This window comes from Amblyomma mixtum, chromosome 10, assembly GCF_055824585.1.
Source record: "Amblyomma mixtum isolate Tamu chromosome 10, ASM5582458v1, whole genome shotgun sequence".
NCBI classification, from domain to species: Eukaryota; Metazoa; Arthropoda; class Arachnida; order Ixodida; family Ixodidae; genus Amblyomma; species Amblyomma mixtum.
Window position 1 is genome coordinate 25155001 of NC_143021.1, and position 25346 is coordinate 25180346.

The 25346-nt window shown below is 46.4% G+C and overlaps 1 protein-coding gene across 1 annotated transcript in view; it reads left to right on the forward strand.

The window, feature by feature from the left end:
• The first annotated feature begins 3687 nt into the window (after positions 1-3687).
• Positions 3688-25346, forward strand: part of LOC149325408 (sodium-coupled monocarboxylate transporter 2-like) — a 52889-nt gene continuing 31230 nt past the window's right edge. Inside the window, exons 1-5 of the mRNA XM_089564268.1 lie at positions 3688-4068; positions 10106-10171; positions 13653-13704; positions 15369-15436; positions 17934-18091. Of these exons, the coding sequence (XP_089420394.1) occupies positions 3736-4068; positions 10106-10171; positions 13653-13704; positions 15369-15436; positions 17934-18091 (677 nt within the window). The 5' untranslated portion in view covers positions 3688-3735. The remainder of the gene's footprint in view (positions 4069-10105; positions 10172-13652; positions 13705-15368; positions 15437-17933; positions 18092-25346) is intronic.

The window sequence follows — 25346 nt, forward strand, 5'->3', positions numbered from 1 at the left end:
TTGATAATGTGAAACACTTGGCGATTCTGTCCCAAGTCTCTAAGCTCAACATGGACGAAAGATCCTACAACTACATCAAGGACTTCCTCACGGACAGGACCGCAGAGCTACGAGCAGGCGAACTACAAACGCAAGACAAGAAGCTCGGGAGCACCGGAACACCGCAGGGATCGGTCATTTCGCCGATGCTGTTCAAACTGGTAATGATCGGAGTGGCCGAGAAGCTCGCGGACATCGAAGACGTCAGGCACACCACCTACGCGGACGATATCACACTGTGGGTGAGCGGCGGCAGCGACGCCGACATCGAGGGCGCTCTGCAAGCCGCCGTCGACGCGATAGAAGACCACCTGGAAGGCACCGGCTTGAGATGTTCGCCGAGGAAATCGGAGCTCCTCATACTCCCACCTACCAACAATGGCAGATGCAAGACCAGACAACGCGAATGCGAAAAAATCAGAATCGTAACCAAATCCGGCAACGTGATCCCCGAGGTCAGCAAAATCAGGATCCTAGGTATGGTCCTCGAAAAGCATGGAAGAAACGGCGAAACCATCGCCCGTCTCACGGCAAAAGCGGCCAACGCTATGCGACTCCTCAAAAGAGTCACTTCCCGGAAGGCTGGCATGAGAGAGGAGAGCCTAATCAGGCTCGTCCAATCCTTCATCATCAGCCACGTCGCGTTCGTTGCAGCCTACCACAGATGGCTGCAACACAAACGCAACAAAATTAATGTAATCATCAGGAGAGCGTACAAGGCGGCGCTGGGCCAGTTCGAGTCCACGAGCACGACCCGCCTCTTACAACTCGGGATGCACAACACGCTCGAAAAAATGGCCGAAGCGCAACGGACCTCTCAACTGGAGCGGCTGTCCACGACCAAAGCCGGGAGGAAGATACTGGACGACCTGGGAATAGGACACTAGAACGAGCCGGAGACGAAGCCTCCCATCCCCGAAGAGAAGACCCCATACCCAAGAACATGAACCCCGAGTATAACAAGGGAAGAAGAGCGGTGAGGGCCAAGGCTCTCATCGACCTGCACGCCAACGACGAGCACGCGCGGTACGTGGACGCGGCCGAATACCATCGGAACGCCTTCGCAGCTGTCGTCATAGAGGCGTCGACCGGCGCCACGAGGACGGCAGCGAGCGTGAGAAGCGCCGGAGCGGAACAAGCGGAGGAGGTGGCCATCGCCCTGGCCATCGCCGACGCAGACTGCTACACGGTTCTGAGTGACTCGAGACAGGCGGTGCGAAACTTCGCCAAAGGCCAAGTCTGCAGGGAGGCCGAGCGCGTACTACGAGCGACTAATCTGCAAGACAGAAGAGTAAGAATCAAGTGGTTTCCGGCGCACACGGGCGACGCGTCGGAACGCAGTGCGAACCACAATTAGACGGCACACGCAGCGGCGCGAGCGCTAACCAACCGCGCCCCGGCAACACACCGTACGACGTGGTTCGGAGCCAAGGACCGCATGACCGACTACAGCGAAATAACGAAGGCCTACCGCCTGGCTCGCAGAACTCTCCCACCTCCGCACCCAAGGTTGAGTCGAGCGGAGGCGGTACTACTGAGGCAGCTCCAGACCGGATCGCTACCGAGCCCGGGACTGATGCATCACATGTACCCAGAGACCTACCCGAACGATACGTGTAGAGTCTGCCGGAGGGAGCCGGCAGATCACACGCACATCTTGTGGGACTGCATCAGAAATCCAAAGGAAGCAAGATCAGGAACAATCCCGCCGCGGCTGGAGGCAGCCGCGAAGAGCAACGACCATGACCAACAGCTATGGGCCGTCCAGCATGTCCTCGGGGCACTCGAAAGGCAGGATCCAGCGAGCCGGCAACGGCGAGCGGAGACCCGCGCCGAGTAACGGCCGCCTCGTAGACGGCGTAGGCCCTCGTCGGGGCGCGCGAGCGCCCAACTGCAGGCACAAATAAAGTTTGCTCCAATCCAATCCAATCCCTTGCCCTTTGAACGCAACGCTTTTTGAGGAATGCATTTGGCGCAGTAATCCTCTGTCATTTCGGTGGACACCTGAACCGCACCGTACAGGAAAGGAGAAAGTGGGACTGAAAGAAGAAAGAGAAAGAAGGGCCGTAATGAAGAAAATTTGAGAAAAAGAAATTACGCAGTAAACGTCTCACACTCACTCCTCACGCATGCGTAGTTGGGGCTCACCGCGGCTCCGCGAAATCGCTCACGCCTAGCGTAGTGCTGCTTCCGCAACAAAACTTCAAATAAGATCTTGTAAGCCTTGGGAGTATGTTCTTGTTGTTACTTATGTATTCTTAATTTTCTTTTAAAGAACAAATTTTCCAACTGCATAGGATTGTTTCGGTGTAGTGGTAGGTCGGGAGATATCACATGAGCTCTAGCTCTACTCTTTATGAGAGCATCATTTGCTAAACATTGTGGTTGGCTTATCGTGATGCAGTTTCTTTCACTTCAGTCACCCTCCTCTCTGTACTGGTTTCTGTACTGCAGTAGTAGTTATTGTTTTGTTTTCATTTTTCCGGTTCCCATGCACCTGTTATATACACATTCGCCTTTTTTGGCAATAAAAGTTGACAGTTCAGCTCTCCGTCCTGTCGTCTTCCGTGTTGTGTTCGCATAGCTCTAAAATTAGAAACTAAATTTGGAAGCATAGGCTCCAGTAACCACAGCAATATGCTGCCATAGATCGGTGTAAATGGAGTGTCAATACTTGTTCCAAATAACTGAAGGTAAAATGAAGAATCGAGCTGAAAACTGTTGAGCGTGATTACAACTGAAGTAGCAAGAAATACTTCCAGTTTGCATGTATGCTATCAGCTGGTATAGTAGCTGCGTCATAAGAGATACAGTTGGTCCAAGAAATTGCAGCGTGTCCTAGACTAAGGAAAGAAGGAGTTGTGGAACATCTGCATTTTATGTCTCTAGAAATGCTGACGTGTTCTCAGCGGGCGTATTATTGTTCGAAACGGAAGGGCTGCCCGGGATGTATGCTGTAAACAATTATTCTGCGGAAACCATAGGGATTTTATCTAGTAAATAAAGCGTCCTGCTTGACTGATTGACGGATTTAAGAAGTAGTCTGATTGCGTTATCAGTTTCCTGGATAATAGTAACGCCAGTTTGCTCACAATTATTTCGCAGAACACAAGCGTGGGATCGGCGCATAATTTTTTATGCTGGCAAGGGTTGTTGAAGACTGTAGATTTCTTTGCATTTTTGATGAAGTATTCTTTAACAAGCATTATTCGCGAAAACTCTGTTAGACCTCGTGAGGTTCACTTTCGTTAAGCTATTGTTACCTGAGCAAACTTTGAGCCCAGAATCTTTTTGTTACTACCATTGAGGAATTTTCAAATATCATCTACTTGGCTTTCACCATTCTGTTTTGTGAACGGCGTACTTTACGACTCTATCGGAAATAAAAGGCGGTGATTTACTTCTCTGTATCTCTTTGGAAGGGGTGCGTATCAGCAATAAATTTACGCTGCTGTTTACCCTTAAGGCTTACGTCCATTCCTCGCCACAACATCCAGTACTGCCTATCTTTGGTCAATACAAACGAGCCTTCTCTGTTACGAAAAGGTGGCAAGCAATTTTTCTCTACTCGCAGGCCCACCACATTTGCCCGGATTACCCGAAGTGGAAAGAGGAAAAAATACAGGGGCCAGCTTAGTCCCAGTAAAGCATCGCCACTACCGTGGCCAGCACTCTGGTCAACCAACAACAGCAGACATGACACTCGCCGCCGAATACGCTGTGTTCGGCACCCTGATGATCCTGAACCTAGGACTGGGCCTGTACTTCTCGCTGCGGCGGAAGGCCCGCTCGGCCAACTCCACGGCCGAGGTGTTTCTGGGAAGCCGGGCCCTACGGGTACTTCCTCTGGCCGCGTCTATCGTGGCGACCAAGGTCTCCTCCACCGGCCTGGTGGGCTTCACGGGTCACTACTACGCGTATGGATTCCACCTCGCCTGGAACAACCTGACCGTCCTGGCCATTGCGCCCCTCGTGGCCCACTTGTTCCTGCCTGTGTTCTATGGACTTCGCATTACATCCGTGTTTGAGGTAAGTCTGTGGCTATGAGTTTCAAATGCTAATGTGTGGAGAAGAAATCATTAGGCACCTTTAACAATATGTGTTTCATGTTACCGTTAAGGGAAATCTAGGACCACGTGCGCCGTCAGTGCTCATGCGCAGATCGCCTTCAGGGCACGAGATAGCGCCAGTTACAATGTCGCTGCGCGCTCGGCTGCCGCATGCCGACCAATCAGCGAGTGCGCACTGCGAGTGCGCACTGGGAGGGGAGTGGAAGCACTCGGTACTCCGGTGAAGGCAGCGGTAACAAATTATACGTTATGCTAAACGTGTCTATTTAGAAGACAGGAAAGACGCCGACGATGGTGTTGAGGACCAGTTTTCTTTATGTGTTGAAGATAAGAACGATGAGACCATATGTTGAGCGGCAGAGGAAATTGTCACAAACCGACTTAAACGAAACAACAACAAATACATCAGAACAGACTAGTTTGTAGTGTTTTACTATTCAATTATCATTTGTGAAGCTGCTGCTAAACTTGACATCATTCTTTGTCACACGTTGCAAACTTCCCGGAAATAATTATCAGTATGCACTTGTAAAAATGCTTGGAGGGGACCGCATCATGGGTATCACACGATGGGATATTGGATTAATTCCAATATATCTTGAAGGTCATTCTATGCTTCAAATGAACAGGTCCCTGCAAGTCCTCATAATCCTCCTAGAGTAGTGGTGCAGCGGTTAAGTTAATTAACCGCCGTTGATTAGAATTTCATGCCTCCCTGCTAAAGTGCATTTTGGAATATTTGCGTGCACCTTTTCTTTTTTAAGATTGCCAAATTCTGAGCTGCTTTCTGTTATGTTGGCCTGTGTTCCTCCCTCAGATGGGAGATTGCGACCTTGCCCCTCAAGATTTACTCCGCTCATGCAGTGTAATTCACATTTTCACCCACCTCTAAATATTATGTGACATTACCTTAAATTCGTTCCTGCTTTCTTCAAGTCTTTTTACCGAGACAGCTTTTATGGTTCCAGTATTTTCTGGGCCCACTTCTAGTTCATTCATGAATTTGCGCCAAATAGCGATCAGTGCACTGCTTTATTTTATTCAGAACGAGGACCTGTAGTTTCTCTCTCGTGTTGATAAGATTTTCACTTTTGGTTTCCTCCTGCGATAACTGCGCCTTCTTTTTCACGCTGTGCTCCCTTGAGGCCACCCGTTGTTGTCAGATGGCCTGCTTAATTTTCTTATTAGACCAGCTTTTTGCTTCTTCTTTCCAGCACTTTTCCGCATTTACTTGTTATATTTTCATAATGGCCAGTGGTTCTACCTGTTTAGAACCCCATTTTTCCAAGCGGCGTTTCTTTGTTGATTCCTCGATTCCTGCTGCTATTAGCGCTACTTGTCAGTCGTTTGTTTTGCGCTGCCTTTTTACCTTTTCTGCATTTTGATTGTAATCACGGCTCCCATGTGCAGAATAATACATTAATTATTACTTCCCAGGCTGTACTTTCCTCTCTGTCCATTTCCATTTTTGGTCCGTTGCTAAAGATTCCCAGCGACATTACACAGTAGTTAGTGGTCGTCTGACCATTCCAGATTTTCGTTGTGATTTGTCCCTCACAGTTAGGTTTTCTATTTACAATAAACAGGTTGCACCGCTCACAGAAGTGTAGCATTAACTTCCAGTTACAATCTGTGTATCCATCCAGATCATCGATGTGGCCATTCATTCCTCCGCCAGAATAATATCAGCACTGTCTCAAAACTGTTTTATATCGTCAGTGGGACACTTAACTATATTATTGTTTTCTCGCCTTCATTTTTCCCCTGTCTCTATATAATTACCCCAGCCATGTCTTTTTACTGGCCATTGTTTCGGATACCGAGACATGTTATTTTCAAGCTGATTATACTCTTTGCCAATTGTTTACTTGATGCATCAGCATAGCTACCCTTTCCTTCTTCGTCTCCGTTGATGTCTTGTCCTCTTTTCAGACATAGCCATCGATAAACCGCTGGAGACCTAGATCCCTGAGATGTGTTAGTACGGAGAGTACGCACCTGTTTCATCGTGCTTTACGTCCGTATCAAAGTCTGACTATCTTCCTCTCTTCCTACACCCTTAGATATGAGAGAAGCCAACAGCCACAGAAACCAAGGAGCACAGGGGATTTTTTTATTTATTTTTTTTTTTATTTTTTTTGTGGTGTTGATCAAGTAAGAATATTACTGTCGCTTAAAGCTAATTGGTTAGAAAAGCAGAAGAAAAAACAACCACATGCCGCCGGTGGGATCCGAACCCACGACCTCCGAATTACGCGTCCGGTGCTCTACCTCTGAGCTACGGCGACGGCTGTCAAACCTTCTGCTTTCGGGGGTATTTATGTTTACAAATAACCTAACCTTGAGAGTGTTCATCAGCGCCACCCATGTTCGTAAGCGGCGGACGTGGAACGTCCTGGGTTACCGCTGGTGTGACGTAGAACGCCATCGAACGGCGAGGGTGGAAGCTGTGTGAGAACCCTCTTATGCTTCCTATGGCATCAAGGCTGCCAGAACCAAGGCCCTCGCTAAGCAATTAAGCAAACAAGGGGAGGGGATGAGGGGCTCGTTATAAATATGAGAGAAGCCAACAGCCACAGAAACCAAGGAGGAGAGGGGATTTTTTTTTAAATTTATTTTATTTTTTTGCGGTGTTGATCAAGTAAGAATATTACTGTCGGCTCGTTATAAATATGAGAGAAGCCAACAGCCACAGAAACCAAGGAGCACAGGGGATTTTTTTGGGTGGATTTTTTTGGAACATGGGTGGCGCTGATGAACACTCTCAAGGTTAGGTTATTTGTAAACATAAATACCCCCGAAAGCAGAAGGTTTGACAGCCGTCGCCGTAGCTCAGAGGTAGAGCTCCGGACGCGTAATTCGGAGGTCGTGGGTTCGGATCCCACCGGCAGCATGTGGTTGTTTTTTCTTCTGCTTTTCTAACCAATTAGCTTTAAGCGACAGTAATATTCTTACTTGATCAACACCACAAAAAAAATAAAATAAATTTTAAAAAATCCCCTGTGCTCCTTGATTTCTGTGGCTGTTGGCTTCTCTCATATTTATAACGAGCCCCTCATTCCCCTTACACCCTTAGATGTTCCTTTAACGATCCTAGGGTTAAATATCATTCTTAATGCTTATTTCCTGACCGTTCTTGCCCCCATTTTAATGGGCTTTGACTCCATTATTAATTTCTTCATCGCTTCCACATTCACTTCGCCCATATTTCCCATCGGTAACTAAAACAGCCTACTGCATGGCCCACCGGGCGCCAGCTGATGTCTCCTCCCAGCCTTCCACTAAAATGGACGCCATATTATCCGAACTGTCTGCCAACACCTGCTCCACACAGTTTTTATTTCTGCCATTTTGATGCATTTCGCCATGGTTTACTTATAGTTACCATGCCCCTGTCATCCTCTCTGTTCTGTCCTAGCACCTCCGGTGCTGTGCCCACCATAATCTGTACTTGCTGTGCTATTGCACTTATATCACCAACTCCCAGACCTAGCCTTTCCTCAATTTGTGCTCCGTTGCCATTTGAGGACATCATTCCGTCCCGCCGCAACTATTACCACACTGCGCCCTGCAACATTCTCGGACAGTTTGCATGTCGTCTCTCTCAGCACAGCGTTCAATTTCCTGCCAGCGAAAGTCCCGACTGATACCCGCCTATCACCCTTTACTCGCTACATTACAGCTCCTTTGCACCTCCTCATTGTTGAGTTACCGGCGATCAGCACATGGATACTGTTCTGCTAGCTACTGGTCCCTTCTTCCTGTTATCACTGAGTGTGACCTGACTTCTGGAATTTGCCTTGTTCCTTCCTCTCTATTGCCTCCAGACTTTCTAACAGCCACCTGGGACTAGCTGTCCCTGACCAAACCTGCTCGACCTAACTAGCGTAAATCTAAATGCATGTTACTTTAAAAACAGTAAAGGAAAAATCTCGTCTATTTAACTTTGTCACTTCGCTCCCGCAGTCGTCACTCCGTCTAGTGTCGGTCGCCACGTGCAATCCTAAGAGCAGCGAAACGTGTGTCCGCACATCCCCGGTGCCCCTACCAGCACTCGCAACGGAGTGCTCCGGCGGGCGCGAGCCGTGACCTCAAGCAGCTACCCGTTTGCGCAGAAGTGCTTGATGCTCTACCCCTTGCTTCTTATGCCATGGTAGCGCGATCAACGCATGCGTCATAATTTTCGTCTTGTGCCACATGCTCTGCTCTTGCTTTTAAAGTTTTAGGACATGTGTATTTGCTTCCAATTCCTTCTCATTAGCGAAGGCCAGTCAGAAAAAACAGAAGAATGGTGTCAAAAATTAATGATATTTTGCAGTTTTGTCGCAATGACAAATATTTCTATTTTTGTGGCACTTTTAATTAGTGCTGTAGTTTTTTCTGTAGAACATTTCGGTGGTATGTAGTAATTTCGGTGTCATCTACACAAAATTCTTTTGTTACCACAAACATTTCTGTTGCAACCACAAGTACTGTTCAAAAACATTACAGAAAACTTGGGGTTTGGTTCATGGGGTTTAACTTCCCAAAGCGACCCAGGCTATGAGAGACGCCGTAGTCAAGGGCTCCGGAAATTTCGACCACCTGGGGTTCTTTAACGTGCACTGACATCGCACAGTACACGGGCCTCTAGAATTTCTCCTCCAAAGAAATTCCAGCCGCCGCGGCCGGGATCGATCCCGCGTCTTTTGGGTCAGCAGCCGAGCACCATAACCACTCAGCCACCGCGGCGGCTGAAGAAAACTTGTTGTGAGGACAGAAACTCTCTTGGTGTGTTCTTCGACTGGGAGTAGTAAGGCGTGGTACATGAAGCGTATCAACGTGATGTTATGACGGTGCATGTATATCTTTTTTTTAAAGGTGCATCGGCTGCTTCGTAATCACACCAAGAAATGCGATTTCTCTTATGCCTCTTACCATAAGCAGCCATGCGCACCTCCTGTCATACTTTTGGAGAACAGGACATCGCGAAAAAATTTAATTACTGGCATGCAGGCTGCATTATTCGAGATTTCTGGGTGCACTATAAACTTGACTTAATATAGGGTCAACTATAAATTTTCTGTGTGGCGTGAAAAAAGAGCGAAGGAATTCGATTTATAGCTGATATTAAGTTCCATAAACCTTTTACTGTGGGTGAACAATTAGACAGGCATGATGCGCGAACACTCAAACGCCGAACTTTTATGCGCTGTAAAAAAAATGCTCCCCGGTACAGAGAAGGACGCTGGTAACGCGTGTCAGGAGGGTTTTTTGTAACCTGAGCTGCGGACTAAATGTCAGAAACAGGGATTTCGTGTGACGATTATAGCTATTGCGCGTTCGTATTGCTTCGTATCGTATCGTGTCGTATCGTGTGTTCAGAAGCTAGTCTGTTCGCGTCGCAACGGGTTCGAATCCCAGCCTGAAATATTTATTTGATTTCTTATTTATTCGTTTATTTCACTTGGCTCAAACTCATGTATATCGCAAGATCTGCACAAACCCGCAAACGTCGTGAGATCTTGCTCGGAGTTTGCCCATCAGAATTGCGCTTTCGCACGAAAATTTGTTTTATTTTTCGCACTGCCGTTACATTTGGCAAACGAGCAGGAACATATTGTGTTTGAATATAGTGTAACGTAGTGGTCGGAAAGTGGAAAGGGCTTAAAATAAGCTTTTTACTAGGCACACCTGCGCCCACAGGGAACTGGATCACTCGGAGGCAGCGTAACAAGCGTAACACGGCGGTCCTGAATTTCAAGCTGATAGCGAACTTTCGAAATGCGCATGCAAAGTAACCACAACAGTCTGCTACAACGAAGAATCGTCTCCACCTGGATGCGACCGATCTAGATAAACCTGGTCGCGTCTTGCATCACAAAGTGATGAAGCCGCATGCCAGCAGCTTTGAGCGCAAGCGAACCAACTGTACAAAGATTCCTGGTAATATTACTGCCATCCCACCATGTCGTCTATATTCATTCAATGCTTACCTCACTCTTCTATATTTGCAGTATATTCGGCTGCGATTCAACTCGGCCATTTCATTAACAGCCTGTGCCAGTTACTTGTTCCTCACGGTAAGTGGAAGCGTCGGTTTCAATACAATAACCGAAAACTGGATCATCCGATGTGCAAGATAGGAACGCAGTAGCGTAAACAGACCGTCCAGCCGCAAATAAGGGGACGTATTGCCAAAAAATATCCCGTGGGCGCACTCGAGCAGACGACGCCCAGGAGTGCGACCGCGTGAGGTGAAGTTACTTCGGTGGACAGAAAAAATGGCTGCTTGATGTGCGGCCGCTTCGGCGGCGACCGCGGTATCTTCACTCCGTTGTAAACAAGTGATTCCAAGGGTTTATGCCAATCGCTTCTTGCGATCGTGAATGCATGAAGTGCGTCGATTCAAAGGACCTTTGCAAGACGCGGCGTTCGATGCTCGATATGCGTCGTCAACGGTCACCACGCTTACGCAAGACCTGCGCAGTGGCTATGCCACGAATCGTTTAGAGCTGTTTGTGGTTGCTGCAAGCGTTCCAAATTATTGCGTGATCATCACGGACAGCGGCAAGTAGTAGCTGCGCAGGGTACATTTCCTGTGCATGCATAAGCTGAATGGCACAGTGACAAGAGTCCTGTCCGCGTAATCAAAGTAACTATGATCGGAGCGAGTGTTTTTCAGCCAAGGCACGAAATGTGCACCTGCGCACTACGCACGCCGTATTTTCGAACGATGAGAAGAACTTAGCAGTTTGCGGCTAGTCACATTTTTTTGTGATGGTTGCAGTGACCGCGACGGAAGCGAGCACACCACTTAGTTTCTGCTGTGTATCCATCGTCGATTTTGGTGGCGGTTCCTGTCGGTGTGAGCTTTATAACTGGCGTATGTGTGACGCGACGCTATCTGGGCCGCACAGTCCGACGGCTGTGCGGCCGAGATAGTGTCTTTCCAGAGCGTCATTTTTTATTTCTTTACGGCTATGTGAACCTATGTACGCAAAAAATATTTGCGTGATGAATTGGTGACTGAGCCAGCTTCCTCTGCATGATGGTGGGCTGAGCCAATGCAGTAGTTATCGGTTTAGGTTGTGACCACAAGGTATCAGGAGATTAGAAACAACAATCATTGCTGCAATTTTATCATCACTGCTTAATAGTGTAAAAATTCCTAATACGTGTCAACGCATGCATGTGTATGCCAGAAGGATTGCATTTGATGTTATTCCGAAGGAACGTATGGCAGCAGCTGGTGCTTCAGAAGGCGGCTAACCCACATAGATTCGTGCCATTTTAATATGGACACTGCTTCCCGGTCGAAACTGTTCGCCAAGCAAGTTTTGCATAACAACTGACGAAAAAAAATGTGTAGAAAATTGTCTTAATTCCTTCTGCTTCTTTTTTCGCATAGCAGTGTTAAGTCACTATTAGACAAATGCTTCGCAAAATGAAGTTGATGTGGTACCTTGGTTTTTATTAAAATCAGCAAAATGCTGTGATCTTGAAGCGCCTCGTGGGTCATGACATGCTTTGTGTCAGTGTAATTCTCGGCTCTGAAACTGCAGCAATTTAATGATCTCCTGTTAGTTGTGGATAATTTTTCGGACGGTTCCTTTTAGGTCGGAATATCGATAGTTCGAAACTGTATCAAATGTTCAAAAAGGTATTGTTCCAGAGCTGATCGGCACATTGCTCAATTGGCGTTAAGCATTTGTTCAGCAGCAGTCTCTGGGCCACCTGTATCAGTTTGGTTAAGGATACACATTTGAAGTCTTGAGAATGCTTGAGACTGCCTGCCACAAACATGCTTACTTGCCTCCTGAGTTACTGCGATGTTCGGCCGACAATAAGCCATAGTCAGTATAAAACACTTCCCAGATTTCTTTAATCTTCCTTGCGTTTTCTACGTGCTTAAATTGATTTGCTCACACACAAATGCATATTTTCATCTGCCTCAGTGATTAGCTAGGCTTTCTGGAGCAGCTATCTATTCAATATTGCACCATTTCTGCACACCCGTCCCAATCTCCAGTAACTAGGCTTATTTGAATCCATTGAAATTCACTTGAAATCTTTGAAATGCCGCATAGTGGTCCGCCCTGCAATGCCGACGCTGATGCCTTTTTAAATTTCCTATAGTATCAATGGAACCGTTAACCTGTTGAGTCAACAACCACATTTAATATAAACACATTCCTGTACTGCTTGCATTGACTGAAATGATTTTTGCAGCTTGCATTTGCCAAATGCCCATTTTTCACCGGCGCTGTTCTATTCCAGCCCTCCATGCAAGCCTGAAACTGGATCGTTGCAATTCTCCTTTCTTCTGCTTTGTACAGAGGGCAAAACGCTTGCCGATAACACGTTCTGGATGTGTTTCGGGCTGAATGTTCGCTGTCTAGTAACAACATTTGGTTTAAAGTGGTGTGGATGTAAGCATGTGCCATTGAACTCGTAGTATTTCATCGTCATTTTTTGCCTTCCTGGTCACAGTGGTATTGGAAGCTGTGGAACAAACAATTCGGCCGTTCTAGACACGTGTTTTTCCCTCTGTACAGTCTGCGTCACCCCACCGCAGCGCTCAGGTGGTGCGCTGCCCTGCAAAGAATGTCAAACCTCGCCGCATCTGCTACGTTATAAAGAACGCTGTTCTCAAAATGTTGAGCCACTTAGTCTTTTCAAGCGCTGTGGCAAGAGAAATTTGCCCGCTGACTGTCAGGCTGCTGCATAATTCCAGCTTTGGTTGCCTGGTACGCACTCCTCGAGCGCTCTACACAAGGGTGACGAAGGCTGTACTCTGTTTAAAAAGTGATAATTTAGCACTCTCGGCTATGAAAAGGCATCTATGAGGTTATAGAAGTTATATTGTAAGCAAGTGGCTTTGTTTTTCAGAGCAATGAATAATAAGTAATGAGTTATTTGAGTAATGAGCAATCTGCACCAGGATGTGAGTCGCCGGGCCCGACAATGTTTTTAGCACCAAAAGAGATGTTTTGGCAAACAGAGAGTGTGCAAGCAGGGGGAGTCTCTGTGCCTGGCAGTTCACGTACTATCACAAAACTGTGCACACACTGTGACAAGTAGTATGATGTCAACTGTGTAGCAAAGATATAACATTGACTCAATGTTTGACTTATTTCATTTTATTCTGCAACACCATAGCCCTCATAATGGAAATCTAATTTTACAATCTCTGCTTGAGAAAATAGGGTTTCTTCGAGATAACCATAAAATAGGGCCATCGTATCCCGTTTTCCTCCGCATAAGAACTTTTCTTTCTCAGCTTAAATTGGTTCTTGCTCGAAATTGGTTCTTGTATTCTTGCATTTCGTCTACTGTAATTCAGTTGACTGGCTCCCAAATCTTATTATGCTTACATTAATGAGAACCAGTGGGTTACCAGTGGACTCCCGAGGGTGCCCATCCTCGAGAGAGGTTTCTGTAGGATGGAGGGTTCACAGACACGCACACACATACACCCACGGACGCAAAAAGTCAAGGCGTTTCTCCGGAGAAGGAATATGCTACTAGCACAGTGGGATCAAAATCACTCTGATATTTCAGCAAAGCGCTGGTGCGCTGGGCATTTTCGCGGCCAGCCTGACACTTGTCACAGGTAAGTTTTACTATAAGTTAAAGCCATTTGCTTCTCAATGCAAATCAGGGAGAGAATGTAAGATGCAACGCCTGTCAGCGGAGGATCTCAGCCCCACGATCATGAATACTAGGTTGCGCAACAGGCCTTTTTAAATAGCGTTATTTTGTTCTGGCTCAAGTTATGAGCTGTGGATGCTGATAAAGAGAAATATCTAACCGCTGTATCTTACGAGTACTCGCCTAGGGATAGAAACGGGGAGGCTAATGGAGTGAAAACAATTTAAATTGGGGACAACATAGCGAGCTATGGAGAGAAAAACGATTGGTTGATTTTAAAGGACATATATTGGAGTGCAAAGAAAATTATAATGAAAAATAAATGTGCCCTGCCAACATTAAGGGACACGAAGAGAGCACCGGGCACAGCAATAAAGGAGAAGAAGAGGTAACAAACGCGAGTAATGACATCCTACTTAAAGTCAAGAAGGAAAATAGACAAGGACATGCTATTTGATGCGGAAGCAAGATAAGCAATGATGTTTAGGCAAACGAAACAAAATTGAAATCAGAGGTGCAGGCTCGGCATCATGATGGGATCTGTCTAGAAGCCAAGTCTATAGGGAAGCACCTTTATTTTTGCTCTGCTGCCTCCTTCATTCCTTCGAAATAAATAGGCAGAAATCACTGTTGAGAGGTGGCTTTGCACCGCCTTTAGACGTTGCTACAGTTCCCGATACCTGTCGTTGCTACCATAAATGTGTGCTTCTGACGTTCTACCCCAAATAATTTTTAATTAGGTGCACTGGCACTTCCTCAATCATTTTTTAAAATTTGCCCATATTTGAACTCGCTAGCATTGATTGGTCTAGGTGCCGAAGCACTCGGTCAATCACTGTTGCCGTCTTCGCTGCCTGCGAAGCATCTGCGTGCGCTAAGGACGTAAGAAGAGTAAACATAAGGTGTAATAAATCTCATATAAAAGCCTTATTATTGTACTCTTACCACGAAGGCGGCTTCTCGGATGCGAATACCATCGCGCATCTTTATTCAGAAAGGGCAAATGACCTACACCTGGCTGCAAGCTGCAATCTCTGTAAACCGTGCAGACGATCACACCGCACTATTTTTGTTCTTGTTGAAAAACTTGAGAATTGGGCCGATGGTCTTACGAACTACAAAAATCGAAACTTACTTTAAGTGTGCTGAAGTGGAGGCCTTTTACTGACAATAAGGAATTAGAAAGGCATAAGAAGGTTGAAAAATTGAAGAGAGAGCTAGGAGTAGGTGCATATGACACGTCATCTGGATTGAGCGTGAGTGGGATATATGCTCGGAACCGTGGATTCACAACTGTTTACACTTACGTACGTTGCCGAATTTAACTACGCTACCGGCTCCAGCTGCTGCGAAAAGTGTTTTGTTCATGAGTTCCTTAGAAATCTTACTTTTCTTGCGTATGCCTTCGGGGTTTGAAATTATACTCAGAAAAATAAGTCACCTTTAAGCGCTAAGAATGGCAACAGCGTCAAAATAGCGTTGAAAATCACACCGCATAACTTTTCGGTCACCACTAAATACCGTTGAGCCCTCTTCTTGCTGCACACTTACTAATGATCGTTGCGTGGAGTTTTTACTATTCACTCTTCTGAAAATTGAAACCGAGAAACTTCTCAATTTTCGCAGTATTTGGGGCCCGCCTGGTTTGGTGCAACATCATCATCGGGTTCTGTGGGACGCTCTACACAGCACTGGTGAGGGTTATTAATGCAGCTTTCGTATTATATGAAAAGCGTTGTGTTTAAGAGAAAAAAAGTTCTCGATGTGATATCTTATTACGCCTCCATATCATGGCATATCATCTTCATGCTTGTTTAAAGCCCCGGGTCATCCAATTGATTGGTAATCTCTCCACTAATGTGCGCCTAAAAACCCACAACGCAGCTTTCGCACGTACCAGTTCATTCAACAGCTTCATTCAGAAGCCAGACGGATAACAAGAAAAACAATACTCTTTATCCCATCCAGAAGCTGCGAGCATATGGACAGTCTTTCTGCCTCAAGATTTCTTCGACACATCTGAAACATGGTCTGAACTCCTACCTGGCAGAACCACATTAATGTTTTATCAGTTCGAAGGACAGGCCAACAGAATACCTGTTGTCCTGTTTGGACTAATGAATATGAATATGATGTCAAAATACCAGCTAGCCCCGCAGTTAGCTCTATTAACCTTCCAGAAAAATGCATCACCGTTGAGGAATAATCAAATTCCAGAGTAACATTGTGAGGCATTGCTTACGGGTTCCAATTCGAAAACGCGCTTGGGATCTTGCCGGAAACTCAGAATATTCTGTTTTTACGTGCAGACAAAGAAAGAGCACGTATTTGAGGAAGAAACATCCCGTACATAGAATTAGCAGCGCTCTCACAATAGATCAAAGTGCACCTTTGCGGTATGAGCGTTTGAGGTCTCACTTCGTTTTATGAAAGCAGGTAAGGCGTCTCACAGATATTTCTCAAGCTTGGGTCTTAGCTTCAAGTTTTTGCGGTTTATGTCGTACTTGCTTAATGTCGTACTTAATGTCGTGCTTAATGTGAAGTTATGTCGTACATCTTAGCGTCTTGTGTTTTATAAGTAGCGCATGCACTTGGGAGAGTAAACAACCAATTGGTGCCAGTGTTTGCAATGTTCGCTTTTTTTCCTGAGGCAATTTGCAAATGCACGTATAAAGAAAACTTCTTCGAGGTCCAGGAAATTGCGTTCAATGCACTCTTCACAAGTTTTAGTATATCTGTTTACAAGCCGAAGAGGCATTGCGTTAATTCAAAATGTCCTCACCAGAATCACATATACGACGTCCATGAGACGCTTGTAACCCACAAGTTATTAGGTTCAGAATATGGGCTTGAAGAACAGACGACCCTGCTTTCTGTGAGCGTTTAATAACTGCAAATTGAAATTACGGGTGGAAATTGCTTTTCATCTCATCTCTGTAGGTTGAGAAATCGTTAATTGAAGACAAACCGCTTAGAAGAATGCCTGCTCGCCTGTCAGCGCCGAGTGTAGTCACCACGATAATACAGTTAAAAAAAACTTTCATGTTTTAAATATGGACTGTGTATCATATCAGTGCCGGTGCCTGTTTGATATCACCAGCTCATGTGCAACGTACTGCACTCTCTCCTCTCTTCTTAACCCTGCCTTCTCTCCCCACGGCCCTATATATGCACGGACAGTAATAAACCTTGCCAGTTGTTGCTCCCTGACTGTGCCGTTCGTCATTCCGGTCAACCTCTCGATACAGACTGTGGAATATAATGGTAATTCCATTGGTCATCGAGCAACTTTGAGTGCGAACGCACTTATACGCCTACCAACACCAACCAAGCATTCTGTTATCGTGCGTACGTAGGTACGATCTTGTGTCCTTGCCTAACAATCCTAGTTGCTTACCGCATTTATCCCAGTTACTAAGATAAACTCGGGTAAGTGCGGAAGAGCTTCGCTCGGGCTGCGCGAGAGGTTGCTCGGGAAGAGCAACATGGGGCTCGCATGCCCTAGCAGTGGCTGCGTTAGAAACAGCCAGGTGCCAATTAAGTGACGCATCTCTTAACTGCTCTGCCACTGCGCTGGAAGTGTTATGAGGACTCGCTGCCGTGTATGAATGGTATCTAACAATGACCAGTTCTGCGTATATGGGCATCAACCCACTAAAGATGCCACGCCATATGCTTAAGGCGAAGATTAAGTGGCTCCCGCAATTGAAGAGCGAACACCTGCTCTCGCGCGTCTACTGAGTTTTACTACGTTAGACAACTACTATTTTTTCCTGGCATGCAAGCAAAGGCTATAGAGCCGGAGGACGCTTTGTGACCCTTTACAATGGCCCTTTCTTCCCGAAGTTTTGATCCCGTATATTTTCATTCCTGGTCTGCTATCAGGTATTAGGTGCACGCTAATTTTTATATCATTCTTGTCATGATGGGTACCATACAGTGTGAGTTTACCGAATTGTTAATGCGTTCTAAGCTAATTCTGCCTCGCCTAGCGTCTATAATGTGTTTGTCAACAAGGCTCTTTAATTTCTGATCAACAGCACAATCCTTGGAAAGGTTAAGTGACCAACCAACCTTTTAACATAGCTCAACACACGTGGTCAACAAGCAGAACTTTTGCGAGGAAGACTACATATTGGTGTATAATTACTCAAATGTGCACTACGGTTCCGATTTTTCTCCCTAACAAAGGGCGGACTCCGAGGAGTGGTTTGGATCGACTGCGTTCAGCTGATCTTCATGTTACTTGGCCCTGCAACCATCATCACGAAAGTCTTCTTGGATTTGAAGAATTCAAACAGCACCACCTCACCTCTGACTGACTTAGATCTTCGTCGTTACGTTGGGAAGTAAGCTTCAATGTGCACAGTCATTGTCGAGTCTTTACTTTGCAGTCAATATGCTTGCGTTTCACTTTACAGCAAGCAATCTTAAGCATACTGTTTTAAGTATTTCTATGCATTTAAGGGACAGTAAACACCACCCCATCCGATAATGCTTTGCATTAAAAAAAACATACACAGTCTCTTTCTAAGCACGTTGACGTTTGTCCTGCATCAAAATATGCACTGATGGCTGAAATCATTTGAAGAATTTTTTATTTATCACCAGACATGTAATGCCTACTACGCGGACAGAGGCTAAAGGCTGCGTTGCCTGACGAGGGCTCTGTCTCTCTGCAGCACACCGTTCTGCGTGTTCGAAAATGAAAGTCACAAAACAAGTTGGAAAGCACAGTCAACAGGAAACAAGAGCTGAATATCACTTTATACATCAATGTTACACAAAAATGCTCATCTACAGGAATATGCGAGCAATTTAAAGGAATTGTATTGTAGAGTGAACACTTCGGGACAGCTTTAGATCCGTTTACCATAGGATGTGAACAAAAGGGTGCATTGCATCTGTTAAGCAGGTAAAGAAAAATACGAATGCATGGAATACATTCTAAACAGGGTGTTACATAGGAACGCAGCCAAAGAAATAGCGGAGCGACGTAATGACAAAGGCATTAAAAGCTAATGATCAAATTTCATTATGAATACCTGTTCGTTCTGAGCAGAACATTTCTGACATAGTCTTTAATGGCATTTGGGGAGGTGACAAAATGGATGTTCTCTTAGATTTCAAAGTTTTTCCACCACGTTATTTACCCTCATGACGTGCACACAGAGAAAGACTCGCTGCTACCATTTTTGAAGTGAATGGCAGTATAGGAAAAACTCTGAGATGAGTTCGAAAAAATTTGGTGCAGACGCACGGAGTCTACTTAAAGGTGCTGTGAAGAGGAATCTGAACTCGTGTTTTTTGCCGCGGGAACTCGATCTACATGTTCCGAGCATTCTTAGAAACTTCGACTTATTGCCCTGTGTGGTCGATTTTCCTAATTAAATCGAATTAACGTTCGGCTCCCGCCTTTATTTTTTGAATTCTCCCCGTACGGTGGGCGGAGTCGACCAACGCGTGGAGTGCCTTTCAGCTAGCTCCGTGGAGGCTTTGCTTTCGCTTTATTTTTTTTTTAGGTTTCCGTGAATAAATAGTTTCATTCGCAGATAATATAGCCGCAAAATAAGCCTGCAGAAATAAAAATACGTGCGGACTATTTGCTACTACGGATTACTACGTATTACTCCGCCGATGGCAGAGCGGCAAGCCGCCACGGGAGCGGGCGAAAGGCACTTCATGCGCTGGTCGACTCCGCCCCCCGTACGGGGAGAATTAAACAAACAAAGGCGGGAGCCGGACGTTAATTCGATTTAATTAGGGAAATCGACCACACAGGGCAATAAATTGAGGTTTCTAAGAATTCTCGGAACGTGTAGATTGAGTTCTCGCGGCAAAAAGTCGAGTCCAGATTCTTCTTCACTGCACCTTTAAGAAATCGGCCGGTGATGGCGACACCTCCATTTCGTTTCTGAGAATTTTGTCCTAAAAGAAATCTCTAGAAACAGCGACGAAAAATCTGAGGAAGCCACGCTAGTACAGGGCTGACGACCGCACTCTAAGTGAACGAAATGCGCTCGCTATGGAGGACTGTCTCCTACAGTGCTTTGCGTTTGCGGTTGCCGCGAACCTGTAGCCGAAACTACTGGTGTATTGCCGGCAGAGAACCCGCAGTGCTTTTCATAGAAATAGCTATTCCATGAAAACAAACAAAAGATATTCCTACCCTGATTAGGTTACAACGAAGATACCAACCAGAACATCATGACTGCGAAAGTAGGAGCGAGGTAAACTGCACGTGCCTCCCCGAGGCAACTAGATCACAATGAAACAGTCAGCACAAATAGTGAAGAGCCCAGGAGCATTTCATTTTAGATGAGCCCTGCAGGCATCCCCGTTTTGCATTCTTTGCCAATTACAAGATGTGTTGCAATTTTCCCCTTCTGAAGCGATGTCGCATTAACAACTCTTCAATGCGTCCTCCCGCCTATTACATTTTGAATAATTTTGAGAAAAACTTACGTAATTCTTTCCTTCCATGAATCTGGCGTGGTGGTACCCGTTTGGTACAAGTCCTGTTTCACGTATTTGTCCTGAAAATATTCGAACGAGAGTGTATCCGGCCTCCTAAGGGTTTTGCACTGGTCCATACTGCGTGATCGCATGTGCTTAAAAGGCCATATCGAACCAGAATAAACAGATATAATGCTGTAGAATGCCGCAAAATCGTGGTGGAAGAAGCGTCATTAGAATGTCAGGGTCTAAACCACCCACTCGACCTTGAAGAATACCCGCTGAGCGTGTAGTAAAAAAAAACGGGACGAATAACTCTGCTGCCAAATGTGACAGAAGCCAACAGCCACAGAAACCAAGGGGCACAGGGGATTTTTTTTTAATTATTATATTTATTTTGAGGTGTTGATCAATTTAGAATATTACTGAATATGTTATCGCTTAAAGCTAATTGATAGAAAGCAGAAGAAAAAACAACCACATGCCGCCGGTGGGATCCGAACCCACGACCTCCGAATTACGCGTCCGGTGCTCTACCTCTGAGCTACGGCGACGGCTGTCAAACCTTCTGCTTTCGCGGGTATTTATGTTTACAAGTAACCTAACCTTGAGAGTGTTCATCAGCGCCACCCACGTTCATAAGCGGCGGACGTAGAACGTCCTGAGTTACCGCAGGTGTGACGTAGAACGTCATCGAACTGGGAGGGTGGAAGCTGCGTTCTGCACAAGATAGTAAATAATTACTGGTACTACTGTACTAATCATTTCAGTACTTGCGCGTCTGTTTTGTTCCAATAAAGGTAGTTGTGCACACTAACTCGCCTATCAGAAAAAGTTGGACTCCTGTCCGGAGTAAATTGTCGGGAAAGGATGATTCATTAACCGTATTCAAATATATCATTTGCCTATTCCAAGGCACATTTATGTGCCCCTCTTTCATTTGCCTAAGAGCATTTATGTGTCCCTGTTTCCGACTTTAAGCGCAGTAAGGTAGTATGATACATGGTAAGTCTCGAGTTCATAACCATTCTTTTGACTGATGGCATTGGCATTAGCTCCTTGCTGAAATATTTCAGATGAAGGGCAGAAGCGACCCCTCAGCCAGCGCATGTGTGTATAATTAGAAGCAAACTAGCTGCGCCTTACAGCGTCGACTAGATTGCGCCGCTCTGCCGAACGCAGAAAAAGTAAAATTCAAACGACAGCAGCTTCTCTCGCATGGCTCCACAGCAGCCCATTGGCGGAAGTTCCCATACTAGATGGCGTCTTGAAACGCTCTCCAGTTTGTAATGCCGTTCCTCAGTTTTCAGGGGAACATGGGTACCGACTCACACCTCTAACGAAGTACGGGGGCATGTATTATATATTTTACGCTTCCTTCTGCCCGCCTCATCACTCGCCATAAAAATATTGTTACGTGGTGGCCAGCCGAAGAATGAGGCGTGATAAACGATGGATAAGAGATGATTTAATGGCCGCTGGCCTAGCGCGAGCGCTCCGTCCCGCGCCACTGCCAGCTTCGTCTTCTTTGTAACATTACCCGGGGCCACCGAGCAATCGTCCCGATCATAAACTGAGGAAGACGTGAGCGAAGGGATGCGTGATTTAGCGATGGCGTTCATTTTATAAAAATGCCAAGGTGATGAAGTGCTGGCCGCCACGGTGGATCAGATGATAGGCGGATGAGTCTCGGTCTACGAAGCATCCGGGCCGTAGGGTGCCAGGAGCTGACGGCCGAGGCCCTTGGACGCACCGAACGGCAGGGGCAGGGGGGCGGTGTCCTCATGTGTGTGGGCAGGGACTTGGGTCGGTCGGGTCATTATGGTCGCGGCAATGGTGTCATGTTGTCGTGTCCTGTGGCCCGGGCGGGGGACGGGGCTGGGGTGAGCAGCGAGGTCGGTTCAGGTCGGGCTGGCTGGGGCACGGCCGTGCTGGGCGGACCAGGTACTCACGGCCGACGTCCACGGCAGGCGCAGGACGCCGAAGCTCCGTGGCCAGGATGGCGATGAAGGGACCCCAACACCTCACACCAAATGTAACGTGGAGGCGAGCCGAAGAATGAGGCGTGATGAACGATGGATAAGAGATGATTTAATGGCCACTGGCCTAGCGCGAGCGCTCAGTCCCGCGCCACTGCCAGCTTCGTATCCTTCGTAACAATATTTCATCCCTTCTCCCTCAGTTGACAGCAACGTGGCATAGGACCATAACTGATATTGACGCCTCGCCCTTCAGCCAGAGCCGCCTGAAGTTTTCCAAGAAAACAAATTTTCTCCCAAAATTCATTGAGTTTAAACCATGTTCCTTCACAGATTTCAGGATGCCAGGCATACACTTCCGCTACAAGCCACCTTGATCGAATGAGTAGGACATAAGAATGACGAGCAGAGGGCGTAAAGACGGTGTACTTGTCGTAGGCGTAGACACAAACGAAAATAGAAAGGCCGCTATGTAAGGCGTTGTTGCCGGCGCCTGGGAAAGTCATATTTCGTGTTCGTTATCATGAAGAGCCTATTAGTTCCAGCCGCCGCGATGGTTCAGTGGTTACGGTGCTCGGCTGCTGACCCGAAAGATGCGGGTTCGATACCGGCCGCGGCTGTCGAATTTCGATGGAGCCGAAATTCTAGAAACCCGTGTGTGCGATGTCAGCGCAAGTTAAAGAGCATGAGGGGGTCGACATTTCTGTTGCCCTTCACTACAGCTCACTCATAGCCTGAGTTGCCTTGGGATGTTAACCTCCATCAACGAAACAAACCTATTACTTCTGCTGTATTTACAAATTTAGCACCTGTCCCATATCCCTCCAATTAGCCCTCTCCTGTGAAAGCGGCGGCCACTGTACTCTCCCAAACTTCCTAAGCACGTCCACCTACCTGACTCCGCACTTCACCTGCTATGCTCGCCTTCTCATCAATTTCGCTGTGTTATCATTAACAATCATTGGTTATTCTGCTCTCACATTAAATTCCCTGTCCGAGCACATTCCATCTTCTTCGTTTCGATTCGCACCTCACTAACTCGCGTTGGTTCCCTTCCTTTCTCTTAACATTATAGCTATAATATTCCTTTCCATTACTCAATGCATTATGTCCATATTAAGTTCAAACCCTTTTCTTTAGTCCCACGTCTTTGGCCCATAGGTGAGTACCTACAATGCAGTATTATTATGCGCTGCCTTTTGGGGGATTCTCGTAAACAGCCAGTCAATATCTGAAGGTACCTGGTAAATGCAGTCTACTCTATTCTTATTCTCCTAATTATTTGACTCTAGTGGTCCGGATCTGGAATCGCTACATGCCCTAAGTATTCCTTTACATTTTTTTCCACGCTTTGCAGCCTATCCTGAACTGATGTTCCCTTCCGAAACTGTTGAAAATTACTTTACTCTTCTGCATACTAATTGTTATGCCCTCCCGTCTGTTCCTCGAATTATATATCACTCAATGAGGATACTTAATGTTTAGGAAACGGATGAAACTCACACGGGAGTTACGACTGTGGGCCGCGGGATTAAGAGAGAGATTTTGAGGTATTTTTTTTCGGGATATTTTGAGGCACATAATTTGAAAGTGGCATACACATATGCGCAGTTAGAGACTGCTCTTTTTAGTTTCCTGCACACACTAGTTAATCGATTAGCACTCGTTTTCTGTTCGTCACTACAGGCGCGCAGTACCTCTTCAGGTGGTTTGTTTCTCACGACCTCCTGCAGACGGACAGCGCCGCATTCCTCCGGTCTCACCATACGCTGCCTGCTCCTTGCTAGATAACTACCCTAGGATAGCGCATTCTCCTGCTCTCGCCATACTCTGCTGCCTGCAAAGTGAACCCTCTGGGACGTTTCCTAGGTCACCACTTTAGGCTCACGCACTGCTCCGCTCTCGTCTAACTCTCTATCCACGATAACCCTCCTTATCATCCTTCTACGGTTGTTCCCGCGGTAACTACCACCTCTTGAGCACTAATCTGCTCTCGCCATACTCTACTTATTCCACGATAACTCATCGTTGTCTTTTCCGGTATCCGCCCTCAGGTTGGTTCCAGTGACAGCCATACTACGGTAGCACACGGCTCTACTCTCCTCTCGCCATACGCTCCGCCTCCTACTTCGTTGGTAACCACACTCCGGATGGTTCCGGTTGTAACCGCCCTCTGTTTAAGCACTTCGCCGCTCTCGCCATACAGGCCTCCTTGGGCGGGAACCAGCCTCTGGGCATTCGCTCGATAGCCAACTTCCGCTTATGCATTCATTCCGCTCTCACCGTATCCTCCTTTCCCCGAAACCCTCCTCTTTCTTCCACGGTTACCGCCCTCCAAGGTTTCCGTCGCAGCCGCACTGCGGTCGCGCATTTCTTCGCTCTCATCATACCCTCCTCCTCCCACTGTAATTGCGGTCCGGTTATGCACTCCTCCACTCTCGCTACACACTCTTCCTTCCATGTGTAACCCTCCTACTACCGCAGTAACCACCCTACGGTTGCGTGTTCCACTACTCTGATTATGCGCTCATGTTTCCACACTATCCCTCCTAATCCTGCTTCCTTTCTGGAACCACCCTTCCCTTAGGCCTACTACTACAACTACGACGTTAAATCCAGGGAATGGGCTTTTGGCAACTCTCGAAGTAAAACACTGGCCACTGAGACGAAAATACCAGCCTTCGCCATAAGGATATGCCCCGAAACGTCATTGTCTACGAGGGAGATAAAAGAATGAAAAGCTAGACGTGTTGCCCAGTTGATGTCCGGCTCGATACTCTATACGTGGAGAGGCGGACGAAGGCAGTGAAAGACAAAAAGAAAATAACAATGAAAGATTAGTGCGAAGCAATGTGTACAGATTTTCAGTTATGTAAGTGGTAATAATTGCGGAAAAAAGTCATTGCCTCCTCTGAGTTTCATGCTTAATATTTTTGAACGCGAGAAACATGCATAACAGGGCACCTTCGCCAGCAGGTGTGAACTTGCATTCATGATTAGCAAATCAGCAATCACATTCTAAGCGCTCGTGTTGTGTCTTCTCTCCTACCTTGGTCGACGTTTTTGGCGCTAATTTCATCATGAATAAGATTCAACTCGCCCAACTTTCCACCTTACTATTCTTATTCTTCTCGTTAAATTATCTGATACCTTTGACGACGAGAGCAAT